We start from the raw sequence: 20,188 nt of genomic DNA, 5'->3' as shown, positions 1-20,188 counted from the left end.
ATAGGAATAAAGGAAAACTGTGAAATTTGGACTAGTTTGCTGATACAACCTGTAGATCTAGGTTGGCGATTAATGGCAATGTGTCTAGATATGTCTATGGATCTCTAGACTCTGCCACCAGCCAGCTGGATTTAGTAGTGGAAATCCTAGATATCAAAGGACACTAAATGCACCAAGGCTCCAAATTCTGACAGAGATTCCCTGATCACTTGGTTTTGTTCACTCTATTGTACCAGGCACAGATGGATTCTCTACATTGCGCCCACTAGATAGATAATAGATAGATAGATAGATAGATAGATAGATAGATATGAGAAAGATAGATAGATAGCTATGAGATTTGTGTAGTTAGATAGATAAGACAGATATCAAATAGATAGATAGATAGATAGATAGATATAGATATGAGATAGATAGAATATCTATAAAATAGATAGATAGATAGATAGATAGATATTAGGTAGATAGATAGATAGAAGATAGATAGATATTAGGTAGATAGATAGATAGATAGATAGATAGAAGATAGATAGATATTAGGTAGATAGATAGATAGATAGATAGATAGATAGATAGATAGAAAGAAGATAGATGGATATTAGGTAGATAGATAGATAGATAGATAGATAGATAGATAGATAGATATTAGGTAGATAGATAGAAGATAGATAGACTACATTGTGCCCGCTGAGATTGTTTTATACTGATTTGAAACTAACAATTTCTAATAGTGCTACATATGTTTGTGTACATAGATAGAGAAGATAGATATGGAATAGATAGATAAATAGATAGATAGATAGATAGAATACACTATATAAGCAATAGAGCCTAAACAATGCAGAATGCTACAATAGAAGCCTTTCTTCCCCTAATCCAACTTAAGAAGCACTTGAAATAGAATGCATTTTTTAATTGGCAATCCTCAATGTTTCACTATTAAGTAGTCTTTTTCTGGGGTCATCAACCCACCTTCTTTCCTCTCCCTCCTCTGAGTAGCACTTCATGACCTCTGCTTCCAAGCTCCCACCTGACACTGAGAACTCTGCATAAATTCTCCAACAACAAAAGCTATCTTGAACCTCATGAAAATGGCCACATAATTCATTTTCCTCTAAACCATTTAATGAAATCCGGACAACTCGATCTTCAAAGTGCTTGCCACAAAGAAACCCATTAAAACACTGACACATTCAAATTGAAATGAAAGAATGAAAAACACAACTTCCGGAATCTGTAATAAAGGTTTCTGGTCCGTCAAGTGGAGACTTCACATCACACTTCAAGCAAGGGACTAGAGCTTATTCTGTCATATATTATCGCCAGCACAAGACATCTGCTTTATATTTAGCAAAATCAATTCATTTTGATTTCATACTATTAACATTTACGAGAATGAAGAAATTGCAAATATTTTTGGCACCACGTAAGCAAAAATAAATAAAAGGGGATTTTTTTGAGACCTGCACCCAAAGATTCTGGCATAAAAAAAAAAAAGTGAAAATAGAGCTTTATGACTTCTTGGGCTTATTTGGTCACACAACATGTTGCATTTTTACACCACTCACTCTATCCATCTCATTTATCTAATAACCATCCACGAAATGTCAGTTTTTTCATCAGCACTGCATACCGAGAACATAAAAAATCTTTACATGCAAATTAGGTTTTTCATTATTCACCACTCTAGACATTAAAAGGTAACGTGCTTTTGATATCAGCCGCATGTGCAGATACTCTCAATAAAACATGGTCCTGCTTTGAATCTGGGCAATTATAGAGAGCTGACAGATCTGACACACAAAGTTTGTATGTAGACGAGCACAATCAGGCTTTCCATAAATCAAGGTCATGCTGAACATCTCTATAAGGGGTGTTTTTGTCTTTCATAGGCAGCACATGAGAAACAAGAAGGAAGATCCTGAATAATAAAAAATCACAAAAATCTTGCACTTTGTTTCATTTTCCTATTAATCTAAGGCTACTTTCACACTAGCGTTTTTTGAGGATCCGTCATGGATCTGCAAAAACGCTTCCGTTCCAATAATACAACCGCATCCATCCGTCATGAACAGATCTGGTTGTATTATGTCTTGTATAGCCATGAACTCCATTGAAAGTCAATGGGGGACGGATCCATTTTCTATTGTGCCAGAGAAAACGGATCCGTCCCCATTGACTTACATTGTGTGCCAGGACGTATCCGTTTGGCTCCGCTTCGTCAGGTGGACAGCAAAACGCTGCAGGCAGCGTTTTGGTGTCCGCCTGCAGAGCGGAATGGAGACGGAACGGAGGCAAACTGATGCATTCTGAGCGGATCCTTTTCCATTCAGAAGGTATTAGGGCAAAACTGATCTGTTTTGGACCGCTTGTGAGAGCCCTGAACGGAAAGCCAAAACGCCAGTGTGAAAGTAGCCTAAAACCTTTGAAGAGTAGGATTTACTGTGTAGCAAGCATGCTGCAGCAGAAGGTGGAAGATGCATTCAGAAGGTGGAAGGTGCAAAAAAAAACATATCCGTATTTTGCGGATCTGCGGGTTGATGACTGCAAAACAGACACGGTCGTGTACATGAGGCCTAAAGGTGTAGATTTACTATTGCAAACACGCCAGAATTCTGGCACACAGGCCACATTAAGTGTTGCAAACCCTTTTTTATCTCGGCTGTCAAGGGAAGGGAATGAGGCATGGCTCAGTGGCAGAATGGCACAGCTTTAGAGGCTTAAAAATTCAGGCGGCAAAATTCAGGCCACTTTCTGGCAGAAAGTCAGCCACCTAATAGGTGATGTAAATTAAGACTAGACAATCTTAAAATGCACCTCTGTCCCTCTGACACATCTGACACTTTTAGACTGTTCAGATTGCACGTAGACAGTAAAAGTAAATCTACAGAAATATGTTCAGGATTTAACATTTTAGAAATAAAGTACGGTCGGATGCTTGTAGCCCAAAACATTAACTGCCCACATCTCCATTTAATAAAGTTCAGAAACCCACAGACAACTGTTGGAAAGCTGATTAATCGTCACCACTGATTTTCTATGATAGTAATCCATCAAGCTCAAGTTTGTGTTCGCTCGGCCATTTTTCCTGTAATGTCCATTGACCGGGGTGGCATCAGCCCCATTAGTCTTTAATAAAGATTTGTGATTCACACCTTCCCAGTCTCATTACTGGGAGAATTCTACTTCACAACTCTGACCTGCAATTCTCAAAATTTCAGCACAGAATTAAAATGCCTGCTGGAAGTTAATGGAGAAACAATCTCAGGATCCCCGTGTGAAGGCAGAGTCTTCTTTAACGGTAAGATGCAGGAAACCAATCATTTCTTTTAGATTATAGATGCAGATTCTCATAGGATAATATCCAAAAGGCAAATTCTCTACTGCAATCTACTACTGTTCTCTACTACTACTCCAATGTCAAGATTTTCAGTGTAAGTCTATATTAGATTCCTGGGTGCACCACCAATGAGGCCAGATGAGGCGATTGGCTCAGGCAGCACCAGGTAGGGGCAAGAGGGGAGCAGCGGAAGGCCATGGGCAATGAGCGCTTTTATTGTGGCAAAGGGGTTAGGTTAACCACCTCAGCCCCCAGTGCTTAAACACCCTGAAAGACCAGGCCACTTTTTACACTTCTGACCTACACTACTTTCACCGTTTATTGCTCGGTCATGCAACTTACCACCCAAATGAATTTTACCTCCTTTTCTTCTCACTAATAGAGCTTTCATTTGGTGGTATTTCATTGCTGCTGACATTTTTACTTTTTTTGTTATTAATCGAAATTTAACGATTTTTTTGCAAAAAAATGACATTTTTCACTTTCAGTTGTAAAATTTTGCAAAAAAAACGAGATCCATATATAAATTTTGCTCTAAATTTATTGTTCTACATGTCTTTGATAAAAAAAAAATGTTTGGGTAAAAAAAAAATGGTTTGGGTAAAAGTTATAGCGTTTACAAACTATGGTACAAAAATGTGAATTTCCGCTTTTTGAAGCAGCTCTGACTTTCTGAGCACCTGTCATGTTTCCTGAGGTTCTACAATGCCCAGACAGTACAAACACCCCACAAGTGACCCCATTTCGGAAAGTAGACACCCTAAGGTATTCGCTGATGGGCATAGTGAGTTCATAGAACTTTTTATTTTTTGTCACAAGTTAGCGGAAAATGATGATTTTTTTTTTTTTTCTTACAAAGTCTCATATTCCACTAACTTGTGACAAAAAATAAAAAGTTCTATGAACTCACTATGCCCATCACGAAATACCTTGGGGTCTCTTCTTTCCAAAATGGGGTCACTTGTGGGGTAGTTATACTGCCCTGGCATTCTAGGGGCCCAAATGTGTGGTAAGGAGTTTGAAATCAAATTCTGTAAAAAATGACGAGTGAAATCCGAAAGGTGCTCTTTGGAATATGGGCCCCTTTGCCCACCTAGGCTGCAAAAAAGTGTCACACATGTGGTATCTCCGTATTCAGTAGAAGTTGGGGAATGTGTTTTGGGGTGTCTTTTTACATATACCCATGCTGGGTGAGATAAATATCTTGGTCAAATGCCAACTTTGTATAAAAAAATGGGAAAAGTTGTCTTTTGCCAAGATATTTCTCTCACCCAGCATGGGTATATGTAAAATGACACCCCAAAACACATTCCCCACCTTCTCCTGAGTACGGAGATACCAGATGTGTGACACTTTTTTGCAGCCTAGGTGGGCAAAGGGGCCCATATTCCAAAGAGCACCTTTCGGATTTCACTGGTCATTTTTTACAGAATTTGATTTCAAACTCCTTACCACACATTTGGGCCCCTAGAATGCCAGGGCAGTATAACTACCCCACAAGTGACCCCATTTCGGAAAGAAGACACCCCAAGGTATTCCGTGAGGGGCATGGCGAGTTCCTAGAATTTTTTATTTTTTGTCACAAGTTAGTGGAAAATGATGATTATTTTTTTTTTTTTTTTTTTCATACAAAGTCTCATATTCCACTAACTTGTGACAAAAAATAAAAACTTCCATGAACTCACTATGCCCATCAGCGAATACCTTGGGGTCTCTTCTTTCCAAAATGGGGTCACTTGTGGGGTGTTTATACTGCCCTGGCATTCTAGGGGCCCAAATGTGTGGTAAGGAGTTTGAAATCAAATTCTGTAAAAAATGACCTGTGAAATCCGAAAGGTGCTCTTTGGAATATGGGCCCCTTTGCCCACCTAGGCTGCAAAAAAGTGTCACACATCTGGTATCTCTGTATTCAGGAGAAGTTGAGGAATGTGTTTTGGGGTGTCTTTTTACATATACCCATGCTGGGTGAGATAAATATCTTGGTCAAATGCCAACTTTGTATAAAAAAATGGGAAAAGTTGTCTTTTGCCAAGATATTTCTCTCATCCAGCATGGGTATATGTAAAATGACACCCCAAAACACATTCCCCAACTTCTCCTGAGTACGGAGATACCAGATGTGTGACACTTTTTTGCAGCCTAGGTGGGCAAAGGGGCCCATATTCCAAAGAGCACCTTTCGGATTTCACTGGTCATTTTTTACAGAATTTGATTTCAAACTCCTTACCACACATTTGGGCCCCTAGAATGCCAGGGCAGTATAACTACCCCACAAGTGACCCCATTTTGGAAAGAAGAGACCCCAAGGTATTCGCTGATGGGCATAGTGAGTTCATGGAAGTTTTTATTTTTTGTCACAAGTTAGTGGAATATGAGACTTTGTATGAAAAAAAAAAAAAAAAATCATCATTTTCCACTAACTTGTGACAGAAAATAAAAAATTCTAGGAACTCGCCATGCCCCTCACGGAATACCTTGGGGTGTCTTCTTTCCAAAATGGGGTCACTTGTGGGGTAGTTATACTGCCCTGGCATTTTCCAGGGGCCCTAATGTGTGGTAAGTAGGTAAATGACCTGTGAAATCCTAAAGGTGCTCTTTGGAATGTGGGCCCCTTTGCCCACCTAGGCTGCAAAAAAGTGTCACACATGTGGTATCGCCGTACTCGGGAGAAGTTGGACAATGTGTTTTGGGGTGTCTTTTTACATATACCCATGCTGGGTGAAAGAAATATCTCGGCAAAAGACAACTTTTCCCATTTTTTTATACAAAGTTGGCATTTGACCAAGATATTTATCTCACCCAGCATGGGTATATGTAAAATGACACCCCAAAACACATTCCCCAACTTCTCCTGAGTACGGCGATACCACATGTGTGACACTTTTTTGCAGCCTAGGTGGGCAAAGGGGCCCACATTCATTTTATGAGGGCATTTTTAGACATTTGGATCCCAGACTTCTTCTCACGCTTTAGGACCCCTAGAATGCCAGGGCAGTATAAATACCCCACATGTGACCCCATTTTGGAAAGAAAACACCCCAAGAGATTCAATGAGGGGAATGGCGAGTTCATAGAATTTTTTTTTTTTTTGGCACAAGTTAGCAGAAATTGATATTTTATTTTTTTTTCTCACAAAGTCTCCCTTTCCGCTAACTTGGGACAAAAATTTCAATCTTTCATGGACTCAATATGCCCCTCACGGAATACCTTGGGGTGTCTTCTTTCCGAAATGGGGTCACATGTGGGGTATTTATACTGCCCTGGCATTCTAGGGGCCCTAAAGCGTGAGAAGAAGTCTGGAATATAAATGTCTAAAAAATTTTATGCATTTGGATTCCGTGAGGGGTATGGTGAGTTCATGTGAGATTTTATTTTTTGACACAAGTTAGTGGAATATGAGACTTTGTAAGAAAAAAAAAAAAAATTTCCGCTAACTTGGGCCAAAAAAATGTCTGAATGGAGCCTTACAGAGGGGTGATCAATGACAGGGGGGGTGATCAATGACAGGGGGGGTGATCAATGACAGGGGGGTGATCAGAGAGTCTTTATGGGGTGATCACCCCCCTGTCATTGATCACCCCCCTGTAAGGCTCCATTCAGATGTCCGTATGTGTTTTGCGGATCCGATCCATGTATCCGTGGATCCTTAAAAATCATACGGACATCTGAATGCAGCATGACAGGGGGGGGTGATCAATGACAGGGGGATGATCAGGGAGTCTATATGGGGTGATCACCCCCCCTGGAAGGCTCCAGGGAGACGCCTGTATGTGTTTTGCGGATCCGATCCATCTATCAGTGGATCCGTAAAAATCATGCGGACATCTGAATGGAGCTTTACAGGGGGTTGATCAATGACAGGGGTGTAATCAATGACAGGGGGGTGATCAGGGAGTCTATATGGGGTGATAACCACAGTCATTGATCACGCCCCTGTAAGGCTTCATTCAGACGTCCGTATGCGTTTTGCGGATCCGATCCATTTATCAGTGGATCCGTAAAAATCATGCGGACATCTGAATGGAGCTTTACAGGGGGTTGATCAATGACAGGGGTGTAATCAATGACAGGGGGGTGATCAGGGAGTCTATATGGGGTGATCACCACAGTCATTGATCACGCCCCTGTAAGGCTTCATTCAGACGCCCGTATGCGTTTTGCGGATCCGATCCATTTATCAGTGGATCCGTAAAAATCATGCGGACATCTGAATGGAGCTTTACAGGGGGTTGATCAATGACAGGGGTGTAATCAATGACAGGGGGGTGATCAGGGAGTCTATATGGGGTGATCACCACAGTCATTGATCACGCCCCTGTAAGGCTTCATTCAGACGCCCGTATGCGTTTTGCGGATCCGATCCATCTATCAGTGGATCCGTAAAAATCATGCGGACATCTGAATGGAGCTTTACAGGGGGTTGATCAATGACAGGGGTGTAATCAATGACAGGGGGGTGATCAGGGAGTCTATATGGGGTGATAACCACAGTCATTGATCACGCCCCTGTAAGGCTTCATTCAGACGTCCGTATGCTTTTTGCGGATCCGATCCATTTATCAGTGGATCCGTAAAAATCATGCGGACATCTGAATGGAGCTTTACAGGGGGTTGATCAATGACAGGGGTGTAATCAATGACAGGGGGGTGATCAGGGAGTCTATATGGGGTGATCACCACAGTCATTGATCACGCCCCTGTAAGGCTTCATTCAGACGTCCGTATGCGTTTTGCGGATCCGATCCATTTATCAGTGGATCCGTAAAAATCATGCGGACATCTGAATGGAGCTTTACAGGGGGTTGATCAATGACAGGGGTGTAATCAATGACAGGGGGGTGATCAGGGAGTCTATATGGGGTGATAACCACAGTCATTGATCACGCCCCTGTAAGGCTTCATTCAGACGTCCGTATGCGTTTTGCGGATCCGATCCATCTATCAGTGGATCCGTAAAAATCATGCGGACATCTGAATGGAGCTTTACAGGGGGTTGATCAATGACAGGGGGGTAATCAATGACAGGGGGGTGATCAGGGAGTCTATATGGGGTGATCAGGGGTGATCAAGGGTGAATAAGGGGTTAATAAGTGACGGGGGGGGGGGGTAGTGTAGTGTAGTGGTGCTTGGTGGGACTTTACTGAGCTACCTGTGTCCTCTGGTGGTCGATCCAAACAAAGGGGACCACCAGAGGACCAGGTAGCAGGTATATTAGACGCTGTTATCAAAACAGCGTCTAATATACCTGTTAGGGGTTAAAAAAAACACATCTCCAGCCTGCCAGCGAACGATCGCCGCTGGCAGGCTGGAGATCCACTCTCTTACCTTCCGTTCCTGTGAACGCGCGCGCCTGTGTGCGCGCGTTCACAGGAAATCTCGCGTCTCGCGAGAGGACGCGCCGGCGCGTCCACCCAGAAGAGCAGGGCCGCCGCAAAGACGCAATCCTGCGTAAAGCGGTCCTGAGGAGGTTAAGAAATTGGCATTGGGGGGGCGCCGTTTCAGTTTTCGCCTCAGGCAGCAAAAAGGCTAGGTGCACCCCTGATTAGATTACATGGAGAAAAAAAAAGACCATTTAGTTTACCAGTAAAGTTATATGCACTTACCTAATCCACCAATGTTGTAATCAAAGTCTTTGACATCCAGAAGTATAGGCCCGCTCTCCTGCTGCCCTTCCTCCTTATAGTACAGTTTGTAGCCTTGAATTGTTGCGGTGTCCTCCGGATCCTGTTGCCATCTGACAGCTATGGTTGTGCAGTTCAATGGATCCAAGCGTAATTCTGGAGATCTTGGAGCTATAAAATAACATTATATTTTCAGTAATGCCTTATTACAATGTACTGCTCCTGGGATGAATACATCGTGCAATATATATTTCATGTAACTTTAGAGGTACATTCCTTATGGAGGGAATTTATCATTCCTCCCACACCAGTTTTTGGCATTAAAAAGTCTAAAAACCTGGTTTTTAAACCCCATTGCAACCTTTTTAGACGCAACAGGCATTTTTATGCCGCCGTTGGCAGGTTTCCAGAAAGGGGCTTGGCGAGGGCAGAGTGTGGGTAGGACCATTGGCCCCGGCACATTAATCATTATTACATCTTAAACTAGATTAAATAATTACAAATCTACAGCAGTTCCAAGCTGCCGTACATCTCGATCTGGAACATGGACTGCCGCAGGAGGCATTTAAAGGAAATTTGTCAACGAAAATGTTTTCTGCCAGTTAAGACCAGATAATTATCAGTTTTAATTTCATGATCGTAGATGATTATGGGGGCCTCCAGCTTGCCTGATCTGTTCTTAACAGCATTTAGAGATATGCTTTACAGCAGCCACCATGGGCCTGTAAATGGACAGGAGCTGACTCACTGACTTCTATGGGAGAGTTTTCTGGGCATGCTCTGTGAGAAGGTCAGGAGTAGATGAGCCATGATATCACCTATTTTCAATAGTGGATATCTATATACATAGGTGATATCTGTCATTGTAATCCTGTCTGTAATGATAAGCATATAACTACAGTACAGTGATCTGTATAGAACAAGACGTACCCCAACTATTAGGCTTAAGGGCCCTTTACAAGGGCTGAGAATCTGCCAGATAATCGCTAATGAGCGTTCATAGGAACGCTTGTCAGCGATTATCTGGCGGTGTAAAGGTGCCGCCGATTACCCAATCAACAAGCAAAACACTTGTTCATCAGGTAATAGAACATTTGTGTGGACAGAAAAATCGTTGTTCGCCGGCAGCAGATCATGCTGTGTAAACACGCTCTGCTGCTGGCAGACAAGTCTATATGGGGAAGAGCAACGGCATTAGTAATCACTACTACCTATACTGTGGAGGAGATTGCTGCATGTAAATGCAGCAGTCTCCTCCGCTGACGAGCAGATGATTGCTGGGAAGGAACGCTTCCTTCTCTACAATCGCCTGCTGTATCGTTCCGCCTTTAGCGGCCAGTGCAAAAACTTCAGGCATTTCGTTTTTTTCTTTAAACAGTGTATAGATCGGAAAATGAAAAATAACATCACCAAAAATTCTTTCAAAATATTTTGAACATAAAGACACAATTTAAACAATAGGTCATTTTCTTATTCAGGAGAAGCTGAGCAAATATGTATAGTTTGATTTGAAAAAACTTGCAATTTATTCATTAAAACCGCTGTGGGGGCCATTTTATCAGTGACTGACAGCTATCTCCATATACACACTTATAATGGGAAGGCTGGCAATCATTGATAGGACTGCCAACTTGACTACTGAGCTCATAAAGAGCTGAGATTTTAGTGAATGAAATACAAGCTGAAATTTATGCCATAAAACTATGTATCAATCTTTTCGGTCCCTCCTGTCCTATAATATGCTGCCTGCAGATTGGACTGCATCTTCGTGGTGACAGGTTCCATTTAAATGGTCTGCAAATTGTTTCAGGTGACTAAATCAGACTGCATGAAGTCTTGGGAACTTCTCATACTGGAAATGTATTAATTTTAAATTTTACAGATACATACTCTTTTTAATCCATATGAACTTTACATTCCTACCAGATTTAAACATGTAATTACAAAGAAGGAACCGACTGGTATATCAAGTCCGTCCACTTGAAGGATTCTCTGTAAAAAGTGTCTTGTCTGCTCAGGCTATCACATAGGAGTGGCTCCAGTTTAACTGATTTCATGTTAATAAACAGACATCATGGTTGTGTATTTCTGTACTGCATTATCTCTGTAGGCTTCTCTCCACTTCTAGCTTTCCTTACCATAAAACTCTTACAGGACAAAATTGAAACCCAATAGTGCATGTGACTGCACCAATTTTAACATTCCCCCTCTTTAGGTTCATGAGACAAATTAAGAAACTAAACACAGAAATTCCCAAGTAAACTTTCAGAACTGAAAATGTTCTCATGAGTGGGGTGAGGAGATCACACTTGCCCTGTGTCTACTGACAGGCGTACATAGAAACCACAGATAGTTTGAATTCACTGCTGAAGCAGAGACTGACTCTCGTAAAAGAAGCATTAGAGAACTGCTTGTGGCCAGGCAGAGTGAAGAATGTTTCGATAAAGCACTTGCCTCTAATGCTGCTTGCTTTGGGCGTCCTGTGCGAGGTCCAAACTGAGGATTCTCCCCAGCCCACTTTAGTTGCTGCTGCGATGCGAACCAAGTAAACACTATCAGGGTTCAGGCCTTCCAGGAAATACTCATGTGTTGTCCCTGGAAGTTCTAGAACTTGGACAGAGCTTTCAGTGCTTATTCGGAAGGATAAGCGATACAAGATGATTTTTCCCCGCCGGAATTTAAGTGGAATGGGAAGCCATGAGATCAGAACATCTGTTGGACTGCGACTTGTTAAACTGATTTCTGGGGCACGGAGTGGCACTGAAAAAATAATAACATAATATTGTAAAGCAACCTTCAAACTTTATTTTCATATCTATGTACAGTGCAACCTGTTTAAAATGACCACCCAAACTTTAGTGATAAATACAGTGGTCCCTCAAGTAACAATATTAATTGGTTCCAGGACAGCCATTGTATGTTGAAACCATTGTAAGTTGAATAATCGGTTCCAAATCCCAAAAATGTTATCCAAGATAAGAGAAAATGAAGATTTAAGAAAAATAAGCAGATAACTAAGACAGATAAAACAAGTCCTTACATATAACAGTCAGGAATAGCTGATAACTAGCGACTAATACAGCTAGTTTACCAGAGAAGTGGCCTTCAATGGTTGGATCTGAGTCTGTGACATTGTATGTTGAGTCTAGTTTCAACTTATGATGGGTCAGAAAAGACCACTGTATGTCGAAAAATATTGTATCCTGAGGCCATTGTATCTTGAGGGATCACTGCCGTCAATTTACATAAGATATAAGGGAATTGTAAATTTACACAGAAAAGTCTAGTCTACAAATGGGAAGATTCACTTGGATCATATTCTAATAGGATTAATTTAACACAAATTGTGGCTTTAGTGAGTTCAACTATTCCAAGTGCCAAATTTATTTTGTGTAGCCAGATTTTAACAACTCATAGACATCAACAGAAATCAATGCAATAATTTAGGCAACATTGTTTGTGTGCTTCCTAGGATCTTCCCTGATTTATATCGGGCTATACATTATATATACAGTTGTGTTCAATATAATAGCAGTCAAACATCACTAACCTGATCAATCACTGTTTTTGGTAGAAATGATATTTCTACATGGCAAATAATTTACTAGCAGGTGTAGTAGAGTAATAGAAACCCAACAGACCCAACAGTCATGACATGCATGCTGCTGATTCGGTGCAATTGAATCACTAATTGAAAGGGGCAAGTTAAAAATAATAGCACTGTGGAGTTCAATGGGTGAGGTCATTCATTCTTTGAAAAACAGGTGGCAATTATTGCCCTTATTTAAGGAAGGAAGGCAGCATATGTTGTACATGCTGGTTACAGTGCATTTCTCTCTGAAATTCTGAGGAAAATGGGTCGTTCCAGACATTGTTCAGAAGAACAGCGTACCTTGATTAAAAAGTTGATTGGAGAGGGGAAAACATCTAAATAACTGCAGAAAATGATAGACTGCTCAGCTAAAATGATCACAAATGCTTTAATATGGCAACCAAAACGACGTGGAAGAAAGTGAAAAACTACCATTTGAATGGATAGAAGAATAGCCCAAATGGCAAGGACTCAGCCAACCATCAGCTCCAGGAAGATCAAAGAAGGTCTAAAGTTACCGGTGAGTACTGTTACAATTAGAAGACACCTATGTGAAGCCAAGCTATCTGCAAGAAGCCCCCACAAATTCTCACTGTTGAAAAAAATACATGTGCTGAAGAGGTTACAATTTGCCAAAGAGCACATTGACTGGCCTAAAGAGACATTTTGTGGACTGATGAAAGTAAGATTGTTCTTTTTTTGGGTCTAGTGGCCGGAGACAGTTTGTCAGACGACCCCCAAACACTGAATTCAAGCCGCAGTACACTGTGAAGACAGTGAGGCATGGTGGCGCAAGCATCATGATATGGGGATGTTTCTCATACTACAGTGTTAGGTCTATTTATCGCATATATTGGATCATGGATCAGTTTGAATACATCAGAATACTTGAAGAGGTCATGCTGCCTTATTCTGAAGAGGAAATGCCCATGAAGTGGATGTTCCAACAAGACAACGACCCCAAACACACCAGTAAACGTGCAACATCTTGGTTCCAGACCAACAAGATTGACGTTATGGAGTGGTCAGCCCAATCCCCGTATCTTAATCCAATAGAAAACTTGTGGGGTGACATCAAAAATGCAGTTTCTGAGGCAAAACCAAGAAATAGAGAATAACTGTGTAATGTAGTACAATCATCCTGGGCTGGAATACCTGTTCACAGGTGCCAGAACTTGGTTGACTCCATGTAACACAGATGTACAGCAGTTCTCAGAAACAGTGGTTATACAACTAAATATTAGTTAAGTGATTCAAAGGAAAGCAAAATCTTCAAACATTTTTCAGTTTACAGTGGGATGCGAAAGTTTGGGCAACCTTGTTAATCGTCATGATTTAACTGTATAAATCGTTGGTTGTTACGATAAAAAATGTCAGTTAAATATATCATATAGGAGACACACACAGTGATATTTGAGAAGTGAAATGAAGTTTATTGGATTTACAGAAAGTGTGCTATAATTGTTTAAACAAAATTAAGCAGGTGCATAAATTTGGGCACCACAAAAAAGAAATGAAATCAATATTTAGTAGATCCTCCTTTTGCAGAAATTACAGCCTCTAAAGGCTTCCTGTAGGTTCCAATGAGAGTCTGGATTCTGGTTGAAGGTATTTTGGACCATTCCTCTTTACAAAACATCTTTAGTTCATTCAGGTTTGATGGCTTCCGAGCATGGACAGCTCTCTTTAAGTCACACCACAGATTTTCAATTATATTCAGGTCTGGGGACGGAGATGGCCATTCCAGAACGTTGTACTTGTTCCTCTGCATAAATGACTTAGTGGATTTTGAGCAGTGTTTAGGGTTGTTGTCTTGTTGAAAGATCCAGCCCCGGCGCAGCTTCAGCTTTGTCACTGATTCCTGGACATTGGTCTCCAGAATCTGCTGATACTGAGTGAAATCCATGCGTTCCTCAACTTTGACAAGATTCCCAGTCCCTGCACTGGCCACACAGCCCCACATCATGATGGAACCATCCACCACTATATTTTACTGCAGGTAGCAGGTGTTTTTCTTGGAATGCTGTGTTCTTTTTCCTCCATGCCCCTTGTTATGGCCAAATAACTAAATTTTAGTTTCATCAGTCCACAGCACCTTATTCCAAAATGAAGCTGGCTTCTCCAAATGTGCTTTAGCCCACCTCAAGCGGCACTTTTTGTGCTGTGGGCGGAGAAAAGGCTTCCTCTGCATCACTCTCGCATACAGCATCTCCTTGTGTAAAGTGCGCCGAATGGTTGAACGATGCACAGTGACTCCATCTGCAGTAAGATGATGTTGTAGGTCTTTGGTGCTGGTCTGTGGGTTGACTCTGACTGTTCTCACCATTCGTCGCTTCTGTCTATCCGAGATTTTTCTTGGTCTGCCACTTCGAGCCTTAACTTGAACTGAGCCTGTGGTCTTCCATTTCCTCAATTTGTTCCTAATTGTGGAAACAGACAGCTGAAATCTCTGAGACAGCTTTCTGTATCCTTCCCCTAAACCATGATGGTGAACAATCTTTGTCTTCAGGTCATTTGAGAGTTGTTTTGAGACCCCCATGTTGCTACTCTTCAGAGAAAATTAAAAGAGGAGAGAAACTTACAATTGTCCCCCTTAAATACTCTTTCTCATAATTGGATTCACCTGTGTATGTGGGTCAGGGGTCACTGAGCTTACCAAGCCAATTTGAGTTCCAATAATTAGTTCTAAAGGTTTTGGAATCAATAAAATGACAACAGTGCCCAAATTTATGCACCTGCCTAATTTTGTTTAAACAATTATAGCACACTTTCTGTAAATCCAATAAACTTCATTTCACTTCTCAAATATCACTGTGTGTGTCTCCTATATGATATATTTAACTGACATTTTTTATCGTAACAACCAACGATTTATACAGGAAAATCATGACGATTAACAAGGTTGCCCAAACTTTCGCATCCCACTGTATATAGTGAATGTTTGAGTTTGTAAAGAAGAATACAAACACTGGTATTTTTTTGAACAGTCTAATATTCACTTTTCTTAAAAAAATTTAGAGGAACAACACGAATTTGATATATTTTTCTTCATGTTTTGATTTGGAATAAAATGTATAGTGTTCCTAATGCATTTGTGTGTATGGAAATGAAAGCTATTAGAAGGATTTTGAGTTTAATTCACTTTTTTTAAACACACTGCTATTATTTTGAACACAACTGTATATACATATATATATATATATATATATATATGTATATACAGTTATATAGTCACATTATTATGACTGGACAACAAGGTCAACAGCTAGATGGGCTGGGAGAGACTCAGTAAGATACTGGTAGGTTGTCACAGGTATCTGGAACCATGCTGACTGAATTGCATCCCACAGCTGCTGGAGGGTGAATGGGGGAGGATCCACAGAACGGACAGGACGATTGAGGTGGTCAATTGGGCTCAAGTCTTGTGAATCCAGGGTAGTACTTGCAAGTCTTGGTCATGCTCTTCTAATTAATGTGGGACATTTCTAGCCATATGACATTTCACATTGTCTTGCTGGAAGATCCCTTCTGCTGCAGGGAAGACAATCAACATGTATGGGTGTTGGTGATCTTCAAGGACGGATTCATACCCAAATCGGTTGAGAGTGCCTTCCACATGGATGAGTGGGCCCAGACAATGCCACAAAAACACTCCCCAGACAATAATGCTGCCACCACTGGCTTGTGTTCTTCCAGCAGAGGTTGCAGGGTGTTCGTTCTCTGATGTTTCTCGCCTGACATGCCAACATCCATCCATTTGATGAAGCAAAAAACATGACTCATTAGAGAAGGCAACCCTTAGCCAATCAGTGAAGGTCCAATTCAGATACTGCCGTGAAAACTGAAGCCTTTTCCACCGATGCAACTGTGTCCATCCGTCTGTTTCAGAGCCCCATAAACATTAGAGTTTGCCGAAATGTTGTTTTAGACACATCTGGTAGCCCTCTGGTTCATTTTGGTCGTGAACTGCTCCACTGTAGCATGTCGGCCTGCTCTTGTTCCCCTTTGTAGACAATGTTCACCTCTCACATCAATGGCATATGGTGCTCTGCAGTTTCCATGTTGTTTATTCACAATGGTGGTATTTGTCTGCTGGGTACACTAACTATACACTTTCACCACAGCAGCAAGTGAACAGTTCACAAACTGCACAGTTTCAGAAATACTGCCACCCTTGGTCCGAAAGGAAATAATCATCCCTTTTGCAACTTTGATAAATCCCCCCTTTTACCTATGATGGCAATCACACACCTTATATACCCAAGAACCCAGCTCACCACACGTTCCTTCATGAGCTATGTGCTGCCAAGGGTGAACGTAGGAAGTAGTCATAATAATGTTACTCGACTGTGTATATAGTATCATTATGTGAAAATTGTGTGGGATTAGTATTAGACACTGTAAAAAAAATCTTACCATCTTCAAGTGTATTCTGTGTTACATGGTCTGACATCTGGCTTGCACCCATTGGCATATAAGCAACAATGTAAAACGTGTAGTTGCTGGCAGGTTCCAAATCATCAATAATATAATGATTTGTGTCATTTCCAATAACCACCTGATATTCCTCATTATTTAAACCTATAGAATGACAAAATAAATACAGCATGTAATCTCACATATTTATTTGAGGTGAACATGAACTAGAACATATTTAATCTACATCAGTTTTTAATATTATATATCTACTTTAAATATAATTTTATGAATTCTCACTGCAGTTGAGCTATGAATGATGAAGTGATAAATACTTGCCTCTGATTTATATTAACTCTACTCAAAAATCCAGACATGTTAATTATTCTGTTAGGAATTTATATTTAATAGCTAGAGTGATATAACCCAGCGCCCTTCACAACTGTTCAGCCACCAGCTATCAGCCACTAACAGGCACAAACATGAAGAATGTGTCTGAAAATGGAGGAGATAAACAGCTGCCAAACACTCTTGGATATGATAAAAGGGTTGTCTGATATTGACAATCATTTTTTTGGTTGAATGGTTTCTTGAAAATTAGCTGATCACAAGGTGCCCTGTTTCTGGAATCCCCAATGGTCATCTAAGACTGAAGAAGAACCTGGGAAAAATAGTTTCTTCTGCAGTACCATCACAGGGCACATAAAGCATCACATTGTTTCTAATTCAAGTGTCATTCAAGGACATGCCTGACTAATAGATAAGTGTCTATTAATAGGGGACCAAATTTATTAAATCAGAGTTCTCAAATTGGGCAATTGAAAATGGGTTTTCTAATTCAGACAGCATATTTTAAGACCCTATCTATATAGACCCTATCTAATTAAGAGAATTGTCTAGCATCCCCCAAAGACTTTATGTTATTAGCATGATCTGTGGACTAAAACAAAATGTCAGTTTAATGTCAAAAATCTGCAACACAATATGTTCCTCCTCCTAACTTTTGTGTTATAAAATTGTCAGGAAGCAGAACAGGTGGTAGCTGAAAAAACAATGCCTACAAAGCGTGGTACTAAACCAAATGAGCCCAAAACCCTTGATGGCATCTTCTCAATACAACTGCTAGACAGAATAATCACACACAGGATGCTTACTGTGTCCCCGAATCATGTGTCCTGTTACATTTAACTCAAGAGCATTACAAGTAACAATCGGCTTGTGTTCCACAACTAGTCACAACAAGTTTTAGTAAACTGTTTCATTGAAGGGGAAAAAAACATGGCTAATCGATGGACCATTTACCCACTTATAATTCCTTCATCCTAAATCCTTGTGATTAAACGTTGGGAAAAACAAACCACGTTTTCTGAGCCGCGCCATTCAAGAACAAGCCGTTTTATAAGAAACAACAACTACACAGAAAGCTGCATTGTAAAAGGGGCGATTATATAGTTGAAATCTATTCTAGACATTGGGTAGGATGAAGGCAAGGGCACTGAGGGAGAATGCACTCTATAAATGTGTTGTGTCTTAATGAGCTTAGGAAAAATTTCAGCAATTCATATTGAAATATACAGAGGGTTGCATTGCTGTGATTCTCTTTGTTGCGCCTTAATTCCTATACATAGAAACTGGTAAGCGGAATAAGGATGTTCATGGCTGTTGTGGTTCAAGTCCATTTCACACCAAAATGCATGTCAACTTATTCAAAACTCCCCCACCGCCCATTACCATTAAATTTATAAACAAAGCCCAAGACCAAATTCCACTATTAAGCTTTCCCACATTTCTGAATTGACTAAACAGCATTTTAATTAGACAAGATTACTGGCATCTCACAACAGAGCCGTTGATGGTTTGTTAATTAGGAATGTCGTGGCACGATTTTTGACCCGCTAAACAAGATCCTTAAGCTCAAATTAAAAGGCCTTGTTCTTGGAGTGAATGAGCCACTGGGCCTCATGCGGAGGCCTGATGAAATGGTCATAATAGGGGGTGAGACCAGCCTACAAACAGAATCACTACTCCCTTTGTAGAGCTCCCAAATTGCTAACAAGGAATTAATACACTCATGTACTCTCATCAGACCTTTCGTTTACCCAATGCTCTAACCCGCTAATTTAAATGCAAGATCTGTCTCTTTTTAAAGAACACCTGTTGGTTCTCTTTGAACGGCATCTCTTTCTATTACAAACTAACTACTTCTATATTAAGTTGCCTTCATCTCTATAGAAAATATCATGATGCACAAGTTCACTAGACAGAGTTACAAAAGATGTTTGCTTTTTCCTTTACATATCTAAAGAAACAACCATTCAGCAGATAAAAGCATTGTAACAAAACAAGGCCATCTGTATACTTTTATATACTGAATGCCATTACTTTACTTTACAGTCTCTAGCAAAGACGCAAACCTAATGTCTACAGCTAAACATGCAGGCAGATCAGGGTATGAATATATCAAACGCAATATTAAAAATACAAAGCAAATGCATTGCTTGGCTAAAATCAAGCATGTGAAATATTTGATATAATAGCACAGCGAAAGCTAAGCTAGAAAATCTTATAAAAAGGACAAAAGCTATATAAATAAATACTACTATTAAAAGCCTAGTGCAACTGTCAGAAACCTATTGGCTTTTCATAAAAGCAAGCTGCAATTCACTTATTTTTACCTTCCGCCTTCATGTAATGTACAGAATAAGCAATGACTTTTTCTGAGTTATACAGAGGCCGTTCCCACGATAGTATAATGGCTGAACTGGACATTGTCTCCGCTCGGAGGTTACGAGGAGCACTAGGCCTGTCTTCAGACATCACAACATGCAGCCTAGCCCGGGACATGGAAGAGCCCTGACTATTTTCGGCCATGCACTGATACACTGCATCGTCTTCAGGGATAATCTGATTGATTACAAGTTTACTAGAACAGAAAGAAAAGATGAGCATCAGTTGAAATACTATATAAACTATCATGCTTCTAGTAGCATTTGCAGTAATTGTAATAAATGTACAGTCATACTCTATGGGATACATAAGCAATGCTCTAAAGTAGCATTACCCCAGCCCCAGTATTAGCTAGGGCAGACCTGATAATTTTTTTGACCAAGGCAAATTCAATGTCCTTATCCTTTGTCCTTATCTTTTCCATTTCAACACTAGCTGCAGCAAACAATTTCACTGCTCGATGCGGAAGAACAGTACTTGTACCAATCAACC

At 40.5% G+C, this 20,188-nt stretch overlaps 1 protein-coding gene across 1 annotated transcript in view; it reads right to left on the bottom strand.

The window, feature by feature from the left end:
• PRTG (protogenin) overlaps positions 1–20,188 on the bottom strand; it is a 130,666-nt gene that overhangs the window by 43,333 nt on the left and 67,145 nt on the right. Inside the window, exons 8-11 of the mRNA XM_040414962.1 lie at positions 19,645–19,892; positions 16,970–17,134; positions 11,416–11,721; positions 8,944–9,132 (exon numbers count right to left, since the gene is read on the bottom strand). Of these exons, the coding sequence (XP_040270896.1) occupies positions 8,944–9,132; positions 11,416–11,721; positions 16,970–17,134; positions 19,645–19,892 (908 nt within the window). The remainder of the gene's footprint in view (positions 1–8,943; positions 9,133–11,415; positions 11,722–16,969; positions 17,135–19,644; positions 19,893–20,188) is intronic.

The sequence above is a fragment of the Bufo bufo genome, chromosome 1, assembly GCF_905171765.1.
Source record: "Bufo bufo chromosome 1, aBufBuf1.1, whole genome shotgun sequence".
Taxonomy (NCBI): domain Eukaryota; kingdom Metazoa; phylum Chordata; class Amphibia; order Anura; family Bufonidae; genus Bufo; species Bufo bufo.
The sequence above is the reverse complement of the archived record's forward strand: the minus strand, read 5'-3'. Positions and strand labels throughout refer to the sequence as shown.